General features: G+C 41.4%; 1 protein-coding gene and 1 pseudogene across 1 annotated transcript in view; one reads left to right on the top strand and one right to left on the bottom strand.

Annotated features, from left to right (window-relative positions):
• The window catches only part of PCSK2 (proprotein convertase subtilisin/kexin type 2), a 262,157-nt gene extending 251,118 nt beyond the window's left edge, over window positions 1-11,039 (top strand). Inside the window, exon 12 of the mRNA XM_032142938.2 lies at window positions 9,465-11,039. Coding sequence (XP_031998829.1) covers window positions 9,465-9,951 — 487 coding nt within the window. The 3' untranslated portion in view covers window positions 9,952-11,039. The remainder of the gene's footprint in view (window positions 1-9,464) is intronic.
• LOC116810116 (dynein light chain Tctex-type 3-like) lies at window positions 6,843-7,304 on the bottom strand (annotated as a pseudogene).
• Window positions 11,040-12,706: the final 1,667 nt, after the last annotated feature.

Here is a 12,706-nt window from a genome sequence, read left to right as displayed (position 1 = left end):
CTGTTTTGGTTACTGTAGCCTTGTAGTATAGTTTGAAGTCAGGTAGCGTGATGCCTCCAGCTTTGTTCTTTTGGCTTAGGATTGACTTGGCGATGTGGGCTCTTTTTTGGTTCCATATGAACTTTAAAGGAGTTTTTTCCAATTCTGTGAAGAAAGTCATTGGTAGCTTGATGGGGATGGCATTGAATCTATAAATTACTTTGGCCAGTATGGCCATTTTCAAGATATTGATTCTTCCTACCCATGAGCATGGAATGTTCTTCCATTTGTTTGTATCCTCTTTTATTTCATTGAGCAGTGGTTTGTAGTTCTCCTTGAAGAGGTCCTTCACATCCCTTGTAAGTTGGATTCCTAGGTATTTTATTCTCTTTGAAGCAATTGTGAATGGGAGTTCACTCATGATTTGGCTCTCTGTTTGTCTGTTATTGGTGTATAAGAATGCTTGTGATTTTTGTACATTGATTTTGTATCCTGAGATTTTGCTGAAGTTGCTTATCAGCTTGAGGAGATTTTGGGCTGAGATGATGGGGTTTTCTAGATATACAATCATGTCATCTGCAAACAGGGACAATTTGACTTCTTCTTTTCCTAATTGAATACCCTTTATTTCCTTCTCCTGCCTGATTGCCCTGGCCAGCACTTCCAACACTATGTTGAATAGGAGTGGTGAGAGAGGGCATCCCTGTCTTGTGCCCATTTTCAAAGGGAATGCTTCCAGTTTTTGCCCATTCAGTATGATATTGGCTGTGGGTTTGTCATAGATAGCGCTTATTATTTTGAGATACATCCCATCAATACCTAATCTATTGAGAGTTTTTAGCATGAAGCGTTGTTGAATTTTGTCAAAGGCCTTTTCTGCATCTATTGAGATAATCATGTGGTTTTTGTCTTTGGTTCTGTTTATGTGTTGGATTACATTTATTGATTTGAGTATGTTGAACCAGCCTTGCATCCCAGGGATGAAGCCCACTTGATCATGGTGGATAAGCCTTTTGATGTGCTGCTGGATTCAGTTTGCCAGTATTTTATTAAGGATTTTTGCATTGATGTTGGTCTAAAATTCTCTTTTTTGGTTGTGTCTCTGCCAGATTTTGGTATCAGGATGATGCTGGCCTCATAAAATGAGTTAGGGAGGATTCCTTCTTTTTCTATTGATTGGAATAGTTTCAGAAGGAATGGAACCAGCTCCTCTTTGTACCTCTGATAGAATTCGGCTGTGAATCCATCTGGTCCTGGACTTTTTTTGGTTGGTAAGCTATTGATTATTGCCTCAATTTCAGAGCCTGTTATTGGTCTATTCAGAGATTCAACTTCTTCCTGGTTTAGTCTTGGAAGGATGTATGTGTTGAGGAATTTATTCATTTCTTCTAGATTTTCTAGTTTATGTGTGTAGAAGTGTTTATAATATTCTCTGATGGTAGTTTGTATTTCTGTGGGATCAGTGGTGATATGCCCTTTATCATTTTTTATTGCATCTATTTGATTCTTCTCTCTTTTCTTCTTTATTAGTCTTGCTAGCAGTCTATCAATTTTGTTGATCTTTTCAAAAAACCAGCTCCTGGATTCATTAATTTTTGAAGGGTTTTTTGTGTCTCTGTTTCCTTCAGTTCTGCTCTGATCTTAGCTATTTCTTGTCTTCCGCTAGCTTTTGAATGTGTTTGCTCTTGCTTGTCTTGTTCTTTTAATTGTGATGTTAGGGTGTCGATTTTGGATCTTTCCTGCTTTCTCTTGTGGGCATTTCCCTCTACACACTGCTTTGAATGTGCCCCAGAGATTCTGGTATGTTGTGTCTTTGTTCTCGTTGGTTTCAAAGAACATCTTTATTTTCACCTTCATTTCATTATGTACCCAGTAGTCATTCAGGAGCAGATTGTTCAGTTTCCATGTAGTTGAGCGGTTTTGAGTGAGTTTCTGAATCCTGAGTTCTAGTTTGATTGCACTGTGGTCTGAGAGACAGTTTATTATAATTTCTGTTCTTTTACATTTGCTGAGGAGAGCTTTACTTCCAACTATGTGGTCAGTTTTGGAGTAGGTGTGGTGTGGTGCTGAAAAGAATGTATATTCTGTTGATTTGGGGTGAAGAGTTCTATAGATGTCTATTAGGTCCGCTTGGTGCAGAGCTGAGTTCAATTCCTGGGTATCCTTGTTAACTTTCTGTCTCGTTCATCTGTCCAATGTTGACAGTGGGGTGTTAAAGTCTCCCATTATTATTGTGTGGGAGTCTAAGTCTCTTTGTAGGTCACTCAGGACTTGCTTTATGAATCTGGGTGCTCCTGTATTGGGTGCATATATATTTAGGATAGTTAGGTCTTCTTGTTGAATTGATCCCTTTACCATTATGTAATGGCCTTCTTTGTCTCTTTTGATCTTTGTTGGTTTAAAGTCTGTTTTATCAGAGACTAGGATTGCAACCCCTGCCTTTTTTTGTTTTCCATTTGCTCGGTAGATCTTCCTCCATCCCTTTATTTTGAGCCTATGTGTGTCTCTGCACGTGAGATGGGTTTCCTGAATACAGCACACTGATGGGTCTTGACTCTTTATCCAATTTGCCAGTCTGTGTCTTTTAATTGGAGCATTTAGCCCATTTACATTTAAAGTTAATATTGTTATGTGTGAATTTGATTCTGTCATTATGATGTTAGCTGGTTATTTTGCTCATTAGTTGATGCAGTTTCTTCCTAGCCTTGATGGTCTTTACAATTTGGCATGATTTTGCAGTGGCTGGTACTGGTTGTTCCTTTCCATGTTTAGTGCTTCCTTCAGGAGCTCTTTTAGGGCAGGCCTGGTGGTGACAAAATCTCTCAGAATTTGCTTGTCTGTAAAGTATTTTATTTCTCCTTCACTCATGAAGCTTAGTTTGGCTAGATATGAGATTCTGGATTGAATGTTCGTCACGTAGCTCTTGTGCCTTGGTTTTCAGCTCCATCAGGTCCTTTAAGGACTTCTCTGCATTGGTTATTGTAGTTATCCATTCATCTAATTATTTTTCAAAGCTTTTAACTTCTTTGCCATTGGTTCGAATTTCCGCCTGTAGCTCAGAGTAGTTTGATCGTCTGAAGCCTTCTTCTCTCAACTCATCAAAGTCATTCTCCATCCAGCTTTGTTCCATTGCTGGTGAGGAGCTGCGTTCCTTTGGAGGAGGAGAGGCACTCTGATTTTTAGAGTTTCCAGTTTTTCTGCTCTGCTTTTTTCCCATCTTTGTGGTTTTATCTACCTTTGGTCTTTGATGATGGTGACGTACAGATGGGTTATTGGTATGGATATCCTTTTTGTTTGTTAGTTTTCCTTCTAAATTCATGAAGAATGTTGAATATTGGTCCCCACTCTCTTCTGGCTTGTAGAGTTTCTGCCGAGAGATCAGCTGTTAGTCTGATGGGCTTCCCTTTGTGGGTAACCCAACCTTTCTCTCTGGCTGCCCTTAACATTTTTTCCTTCATTTCAGCTTTGGTGAATCTGACAATTATGTGTCTTGGAGTTGCTTTTCTTGAGGAGTATCTTTGTGGTGTTCTCTGTATTTCCTGAATTTGAATGTTGGCCTGCCTTGCTAGATTGGGGAAGTTCTCCTGGATAATAACCTGCAGAGTGTTTTCCAACTTGGTTCCATTCTCCCCGTCACTTTCACATACATCAATCAGACGTAGATTTGGTCTTTTCACATAGTCCCTTATTTCTTGGAGGCTTTGTTCGTTTCTTTTTATTCTTTTTTCTCTAAACTTCTCTTCTCGCTTCATTTCATCTTCCATCGCTAATACTCTTTCTTCCAGTTGATTGCATCGGCTAGTGAGGCTTCTGCATTCGTCACGTAGCTCTTGTGCCTTGGTTTTCAGCTCCATCAGGTCCTTTAAGGACTTCTCTGCATTGGTTATTGTAGTTATCCATTCATCTAATTATTTTTCAAAGCTTTTAACTTCTTTGCCATTGGTTCGAATTTCCGCCTGTAGCTCAGAGTAGTTTGATCATCTGAAGCCTTCTTCTCTCAACTCATCAAAGTCATTCTCCATCCAGCTTTGTTCCATTGCTGGTGAGGCGCTGCGTTCCTTTGGAGGAGGAGAGGCACTCTGATTTTTAGAGTTTCCAGTTTTTCTGCTCTGTTTTTTTCCCATCTTTGTGGTTTTATCTACCTTTGGTCTTTGATGATGGTGACGTACAGATGGGTTATTGGTATGGATATCCTTTTTGTTTGTTAGTTTTCCTTCTAACAGACAGGACCCTCAGCTGCAGGTCTGTTGGAGTTTGCTAGAGGTCCACTCCAGACCCTGTTTGCCTGGGTATCAGCAGTGGTGGCTGCAGAACAACGGATATTGGTGAACCGCAGATGCTGCTGCCTGATCATTCCTCTGGAAGTTTTGTCTCAGATGAGTACCCGGCCGTGTGAGGTGTCAGTGCCCCCCTACTGGGGGGTGCCTCCCAGTTAGGCTACTTGGGGGTCAGGAATCCACTTGAGGAGGCAGTCTGCTGGATCTCAGATCTCAAGCTGCATGCTGGGAGGACCACTACTCTCTTCAAAGCTGTCAGAGAGGGACATTTAAGTCTGCAGAGGTTACTGCTGTCTTTTTGTTTGACTGTGCCCTGCCCCCAGAGGTGGAGCCTACAGAGGCAGGCAGGCCTCCTTGAGCTGTGGTGGGCTCCACCTAGTTCGAGCTTCCCGGCTGCTTTGTTTACCTAATCAAACAACTAACTCGGCAATGGCGGGCACCCCTCCCCCAGCCTCGCTGTCGCCTTGCAGTTTGATCTTGGACTGCTGTGCTAGCAATGAGCAAGACTCCGTGGGCATAGGACCCTCCAAGCCAGGTGCAGGATATAATCTCCTGGTGTGCTGTTTTTTAAGCCCATTGGAAAAGTACAGTATTAGGATAGGAGTGACCCAATTTTCCAGGTGCCGTCTGTCACCACTGTCTTTGACTAGGAAAGGGAATTCCATGACCCCTTGCGCTTCCCGGGTGAGGCGATGCCTCGCCCTGCTTCGGCTGACGCACGGTGCGCTGCACCCACTGTCTTGCACCTACTGACTGGCAGTCCCCAGTGAGATGAACCCGGTACCTCAGTTGGAAATGCAGAAATCACTTGTCTTCTGCGTCGCTCACGCTGGGAGCTGTAGACCTGAGCTGCTCCTATTCGGCCATCTTGGCTCCTCCCAGAAGGATATTTGCATAGGCAATGGGCCAGTACATGTGCCAAGCATTGTGCCTGGCATTTTATTTTATTTATTTATTTATTTATTTTTCAGCATAGGAAGATAATATTTATTATATTTTAACTAGAACCAGAGCAGATAGCAAGTTCACGAGGTATGAATTTTTTTTCTTAAATCAGGCTTAAACAACAATAATAAAAAACAAGTCTGCATATATATGCTGGTCACTATTATAATCTTCAAGGGCACAAAAGCCAGCAGCATAAAGAAACATGAATAATGACTGAGAAGTTTTGATGTGCCAAAAACAAAGATCACTGCATTAAACTCCTTTATTTTGTTAATATTATTATTAAACATTTAACAAGTATTAATTATTGTTATTTGGCAAAATATCAAACATGCACATGGTATTCCTACAAGAATATTGCCTTAATATCGTCAGTATTAACACTAAGTTTATTCCTCTCCAAAATTCAATGAGTTATGGGTTCCACTCTCTATACATATTAGTGTTAGTGGTAATATGCAAAACTGATTTTGTTTGCAGAGTTAAGTAGCAGATTGACTTCGCATTTGGTGGCCAGCTGTGTACCCTAATTTTTATCTATTTTCTTAATAAATTTAATTACATTTCATAAGCCCTGAGATAACCTGCTAATGATTGTATACTTTTAATCTATACTTTATTCCACTCAATTCGAACCCCACATAATAAGTCTTCAAAATTATTTACAGATGGTTGTAATTAAAACAATGACAAAATTTACTACTTGTATAGATAAGACTGATAATAAGGCCTTTAACTAAGAGTTGCATATTTTATATGCACTTTTAACTTACTAGGAGCAACTCTTAAAATTACATCTATCATTCTGTCAGAAAGCAATAAGTGCTTTTCATTTTGCTTACTTCTATATGTGTAACCAGACTCATTTTTTTCCTCCCTTGTAAAACAACTGCTTTTTTTTCCTTCTCCAAATATTAATACTTGTCTTCCACTGAACAATTGCTAGAAGGAACTTAGCATTTGCACAGCAAATTGATAACTATAGTGCTTAGCAGAGACATATGCCTATAATAGGCATCTGATAAATGTTTGTTCCACATGGAATGAATTGTAAGGCAGCTGTTTGAGTCATATACTGTTCATCATATACTGCAACTAATTTTATTTAACTGGGAAATTCAGTTTACCAGATTTAATTCACCCTCAAGTATAAATCCAAAAATTTGAAATTAAAAAAAATTGATTTACTAATCCTCAGAAAAAGTAAGCAAGTTAATCATAGTTGTTACTATGCTATTAGTTGATAAAAAAATTTTTAAAAATTACTTTCCACTAAACATTATGTACAACTAAGTGAGGGGAAGAAAGTTTTAAAAAATGAAAAGATATTAGCTAATTCTCATCATTTTCTCCACATTTATCCTTGCAGCTTATTTGTTCATATATTTATTCCTGTTAACTTCTCTAGCTGAAAGAGAATTTTATTATCTGAATGGAGTTCCCCATCACCTTAGGTACAAAATATTAGTGAAAAGCGAGTGTAAATGTAAGATTGCATTTTCATGTCATGGCATATTTCTGCATTTATTTTTTGCTAGCATTAAATTTTGTGTATTTAAATGGTGCTGCATAGAATATGAGATAACCTGCCAATTACTATGATATTGCTTGCTTATAATATTCAGTTTTTGTTGATAGCTTTAAAGTATATTGCATACTTGTCATTTAGCAGACTAATAAATAACTATTTTTGAAAGGATACACTGACAAATTCTTAAGTTAATGGCTTTAACCCAACATTTTTAGTCAGTTAAAGAACAACAGCAATGGCAAAAACATCGACAATACAGTTCATGGTCCAGTTCTCCCATCTTACGGTACAGGTTCCATCAGGTGTGGTATCCCAAAAACAGGAGCTGCTGTGCGAAAGCCATATGCGCTCTTCTGGACCACTGCACAGTTCACAATACATTTATAAGCTTTTCCCAACTTAACCAGATGTGTTAACGATTATTCCGCTATGCTTGCGGTCCACTGGTTGATGTTGTTGTAATTACAATCTTCACCACCTAAAACCCCATCTGCACACTCTTTGACAATATTATGGGCTTCCTCAGCATTGAGGCCAACCTCGTCGCAGTGGCGATGGTACTCCTCCATGGTAGCACCTGCTCTCCCTGGGGGCGGAGCGACCCCTGTGCCTGGTATTTTATACATGGTCTTATTTAACCACACAAGAACCATCCGGCCAGGCACGGTGGCTCACGCCTGTAATCCCAGTACTTTGGGAGGCCGAGGCAGATGGATCATGAGGTCAGGAGACCATCATGGCTAACACGGTGAAACCCCGTCTCTACTAAAAACATAAAAAATTAGCCGGGCGTGGTGGCGGGCGCCTGTAGTCCCAGCTACTCGGGAGGCTGAGGCAGGAGAATGGCATGAACCCGGGAGGCGGAGCTTGCAGTGAGCCGAGATGGCGCCACTGCACTCCAGCCTGGGCGACAGAGCAAGACTCTGTCTCAAAAAAAAAAAAAAAAAAAAGAACCATCCACAATGACAGTGAAACTTCGAATACTTAAATAACCTGCCCAAGCTCTCATGAGCAGTAAACATAGAAGCAGAATTCTAATCTAAATGGGTTTATTCTCTGGAGTCTTTCTGTTACACCATGCAATCCTCAAATGCGGTTTCCTTTTTTCCTTCTTTCTAGTGCAGGAACGTTTGAGCTTCTGCCACTCCAAGAAGGCCATCTCCAGAAAGGAGATTGCCTATAAGGACAGCCTAGAGAGTACTTAGGCTTAACCTCGCTCCAACTCTCGCCAGTGCCCCAAAGTCTCCTGATCGTTCATTGGACTGCCTTTCGCTGGAATTAATTTACCCATTTTCAGCTTTTCTTTTCTTTTTTTTTTTTTTTTTTTTTTTTTGAGGCAGAGTCTCGCTCTGTCGCCCAGGCTGGAGTTCAGTGGCGTGATCTCGGCTCACTGCAAGCTCCGCCTCCCGGGTTCACGCCATTCTCCATCTCGGCTCACTGCAAGCTCCGCCTCCCGGGTTCACGCCATTCTCCTGCCTCAGCCTCCCGAGTAGCTGGGACTACAGGCGCCCGCCACCAAGCCTGGCTAATTTTTCGTATTTTTAGTAGAGACGGGTTTCACCATGTTAGCCATGATGGTCTCGATCTCCTGACCTCTTGATCCGCCCGCCTCTGCCTCCCAAAGTGCTGGGATTACAGGCGTGAGCCACGGCGCCCGGCCCAGCTTTTCTTAATGGTAGTAATGGCAGTCATATTAGCAACAGCCTCTATTTATCAAAGTACTCTGAAAGAAAGGCATTATGAGTTCCTGCCTCAGTCTGGGTTGTCCCAAAAGTCCAACCTGAGACAAGACTTGGGTGCTGACAGTTTTTTGAGAGATGATCCCAGGTAACACAAGTGAGGAAGTGGGGATGTAAAATAAGGAAGGGAAGAAAAGCCAATGAAGAGTGCATTAATGAGCGAGTTGCCACTGTGGGCAGCTGAGCTCAGTCCCACTAGGGACACTGAGTTGTCACGCTGAGGAATAGAGAAGCCGAGGTAAAAACCTGTCAGTCATTGGGAGAGCGTTACCCCTCAAAGGTTAAAACCCTGCCACCTTTGGGCCACCCTGCACACAGGCTGTGCAGGCTTCCGTGGAGGTGGGAGGAAGCCCAGGGGAACGCGGGGAGATTCTCGTGTCTGGGGTGGGAAGCAGTGGAAGTGCAAGGGAGCGTCAGCTGCAGGTGAACTCAGAAGGGACTTAGGAGACTCAGGAGGGACATCACAGCATCTGCTACATTCTCCTTCCACACAGAAGGTTCCAAGCATAAGTAACTTGCTCACAGCCAGGCATGGTGGCTCACACCTGTAATCCCAGCACTTTGGGAAGCCAAGGCAGCTGGATCACTTGAGGCCAGGAGTTCAAGACCAGCCTGGCCAACATGGTGAAACTCTGTCTCTACTAAAAATACAAAAAATTAGCCAGGCTTGGTGGCACATGCCTGTAACCCTGGCTACTGGGGAGGCTGAGGCATGAGAATCACTTGAACCTAGGAGCTGGAGGTTGCAGTGAGCTGAGATCACACCACTGCACTCCAGCCTGGGCAACAGAGTGGGACCCTGTCTCAAAAGACAAAAAAAAAGAGATAAGTAACTTACTCAGACTCCCACAGCCAGTGTGGGACTAAATCCAGGTCTGTCTGATCAACCCCAAAGCCCTTGCCCTTTCTGCTACCTGAAGCTGCCCTCAAAATCCCCTGTAAGGTGCAGCCACCACTGCTTATCCTATCTCCTCTTCACTCTGCCCTCAGGAAAATACCATCCACTGGCAAGTTGGTGCTGACACTCACAACCGATGCCTGTGAGGGGAAGGAAAATTTTGTCCGCTACCTGGAGCATGTCCAGGCTGTCATCACGGTCAACGCAACCAGGAGAGGAGATCTGAACATCAACATGACTTCCCCTATGGGCACCAAGTCCATTTTGCTGAGCCGGCGTCCAAGGGATGACGACTCCAAGGTGGGCTTTGACAAGTGGCCTTTCATGACCACTCACACGTGGGGGGAAGACGCCCGAGGCACCTGGACCCTGGAGCTGGGATTTGTCGGCAGCGCCCCGCAGAAGGGGGTGCTGAAGGAGTGGACCCTGATGCTGCATGGCACTCAGAGCGCCCCGTACATCGATCAAGTGGTGCGGGATTACCAGTCCAAGCTGGCCATGTCCAAGAAAGAGGAGCTGGAGGAAGAGCTGGATGAAGCCGTGGAGAGAAGCCTGAAAAGCATCCTTAACAAGAACTAGCGCTGCACATCCGCCTTCCCCGCCGCCCTCCCTCCCCGGCTCCGCCTCTGTCCTCGCTCCACGTTTCAGGCAGGCACCTAGCAATTCCATCACCTGTACGGGCAATTCCGTCTTCTTAATCTGAAGCTTTGCTCACTGTCAATGATTATTTTCATTACAATGGAAACAATCTTTTTTACTCTATGCCCCAAATATAGCGTTCCCAACAACATCCATGTCCTATGTGTGACTCTAAATTCTTTATTTCTGTCATTCAAATGGGTGGTATCCTGCAAAACAAAACAAAACGAAACAAAAAACAAAACTGGGACAGCTTTCGCCTCAGTTGTTTTTTTTTATTTCTTAGAAGAGAAAAGAACGTATTTTAAAAGCCACATAGAGTGACTCCAAGAACAATTGTCCACGGTCTCAAACGAGGGGTTGTTACGTAACGAGAAAATCAAAGCTGAGGACAGGGGGTGAGCACCACATCTCTGAAAGCACAGGAGACACTGTGCTGTAAATCCTTTGGGGAGCAATGTTTTGAATTTAGCGAGATTTGCCAGGGATGTAGATTAAGGTGGTGTGATTCAAAAGATGCCATTCATAGAGAGCCCTAGTTACTGCATGGGGAAAGAGATCCAGGAAGTATGAGTGCTGGATATTTTACTACCAATGCCAAGATAATTCACTCTACTCAGCCAGCATGGCGAATATAAAACTTAGAGCGTGGCTGTGCTCTCACCAGCTGCTGCTCTGAGTTATGTTAAAATCTGCTAGAGCAGCCCAAATTTTTCTCAGTTTGTGTAGAGTTCATCCCAGCCCCAGTTGTCTAGGGCTCCTCACACAGCTATCCAAAAGAGAAAAAAAATTAAGACAAGCCTGGCAACACATCTGGTGAGGAGTAGTTTACTAGCTTTTAGAACAAGAATGTCCCTTTTCCTAAGTCACTTTGAGGTTTCTCAATCTGATCTGAGTGAGAGGCGACAGGAATATTTTTTTTTTTTTTTACAGCTTTACACACATAGAGGTGGGCTTTGATTTCCAAGTAATATAATGGAAGAGAAATCTCATACTCCGCCACAGTTTGATGTCATTAATGTGTTGGGGGAAAAAAGATGCGAGCGCTATCTTCACATAGTTCTCCAGTTGTATGGAGCCTCTTCTGCCAAGAGAGGACCAAGCAATTCATCCCAGAGGAACCTGAGGCCGAAGGAGGTGAGAGAAGACCTCTGTTAGGAAAGTACACAGTTACCTTCTCGGCAACTAAGCAGTCCCTGAGACCATTTAACATGCAACCCAAAGGTTACAGTCAATCCCAAAAGTCACCACTCCATTCCCAACTAGACATTACCAAAGTGACCTACCCAGAATTGGCTTCTCACCCCCAGTCCCAATGCACATCCATTCCCAAGAAATGCTTTGTAGCCTGGAGCACCTTTCCTTCAAGCCAGCAACACAGAGCACTAGGTTCAAGTCCCTGAAGGTGGCCACTTTAAGAGAGAAATCTGAAAACCCCATTTGCTTTCTTTTCTCCCATATTGGCATGGATTTCTGTCTTCTCTAACACCTTGTGACCTTCTCTATATCATGCTTTAAAGTGTAATAATATGATTTTTTTAAAGAAATTTATTACTTGTTGCAAAGGTCTTTTTAAACCAGTTTAGATTTCAAGAAAAAATAAATGGAAATCATTGAAAATTAATTTCACATTAATGGTCTAAAAATAAACCAAAGGACATTATGTGTGCATGTGTGTATAAGTGCACACAGAAATATATATACATATGTAGACTATATACATGTGTGTATATATGTGTATATATACATACACTTGTATAAATGTATATACACATATACCTATAATGTGTGTATGTGTATTTATTGAAGAAACAGATACCATATTCATTTCTAAAAGAATATTCAGAGAATATCAAGATGATTCTGGCTGAAAAAGGCCAGTGGAAATTCAGGTGAAAATGTTCATCAATTCCCATTGCATCACCTCTGTAATTTTTCAGCTCTCTGTATAAACATTAAATGTCTTATATAGCAGCAAAAATATAAAATAGTTGTCCATATTTTCACAGGTGTGATGTAATTTATAAAATTAGAAAGCAACTTATCAGCTTCTTAAGAGAAATGGCAAGTTTTGATATGAGTATACAATATATAAAAATATATATAGTGCTATATATAAATATTTGGTCTCTTATTTCATTTTTGCATCAGTATTAATACTAAAATATGTCTCACTAGTGATGTTTTTATGATATCCCTGATCCTAACTCAAGAGACAGTTATTTATACTCGTTTATTTTAAAAAATGAAAATAAGCGAATAATGATTAGGTTAACATTGTTGCTCCCTGTGACAAAATTTTATAAGTAAATTTCAAAAGACATGTTGTAAATTAGGAGGCTCAACAATAAAACATTACATTCCAGAAATTATGTGAGATGTGCTATATCATACATGAAAATACTTTCATCCATTCTAGGAACAGATAATTTAAAAATTGCCAAAGAGAGATCTAAAGAGCCTGCTTTAATAAGAATGCATGAAACACTTATAATTAGCATATAAATCATACACAAATTATTATCTACAGCAGTATTTTTCAACATCTAGTTACATCCATTAGTGGGTTGTAAAATCAATTTAGGAAGTCAGTTTTTAATAAAATAGAATAATTTAGAATACAGTAGGAGAGAAGAAAATCATAGGATAGGATAGGATAGGATAGGATAGGATAGGATAGGATAGGATAGGATAG

This window comes from Hylobates moloch, unplaced genomic scaffold (assembly GCF_009828535.3).
Source record: "Hylobates moloch isolate HMO894 unplaced genomic scaffold, HMol_V3 SCAFFOLD_21, whole genome shotgun sequence".
Taxonomy (NCBI): Eukaryota; Metazoa; Chordata; class Mammalia; order Primates; family Hylobatidae; genus Hylobates; species Hylobates moloch.
Note: the sequence above shows the minus strand (reverse complement) of the source record. Positions and strands in the feature narration are given on the sequence as shown.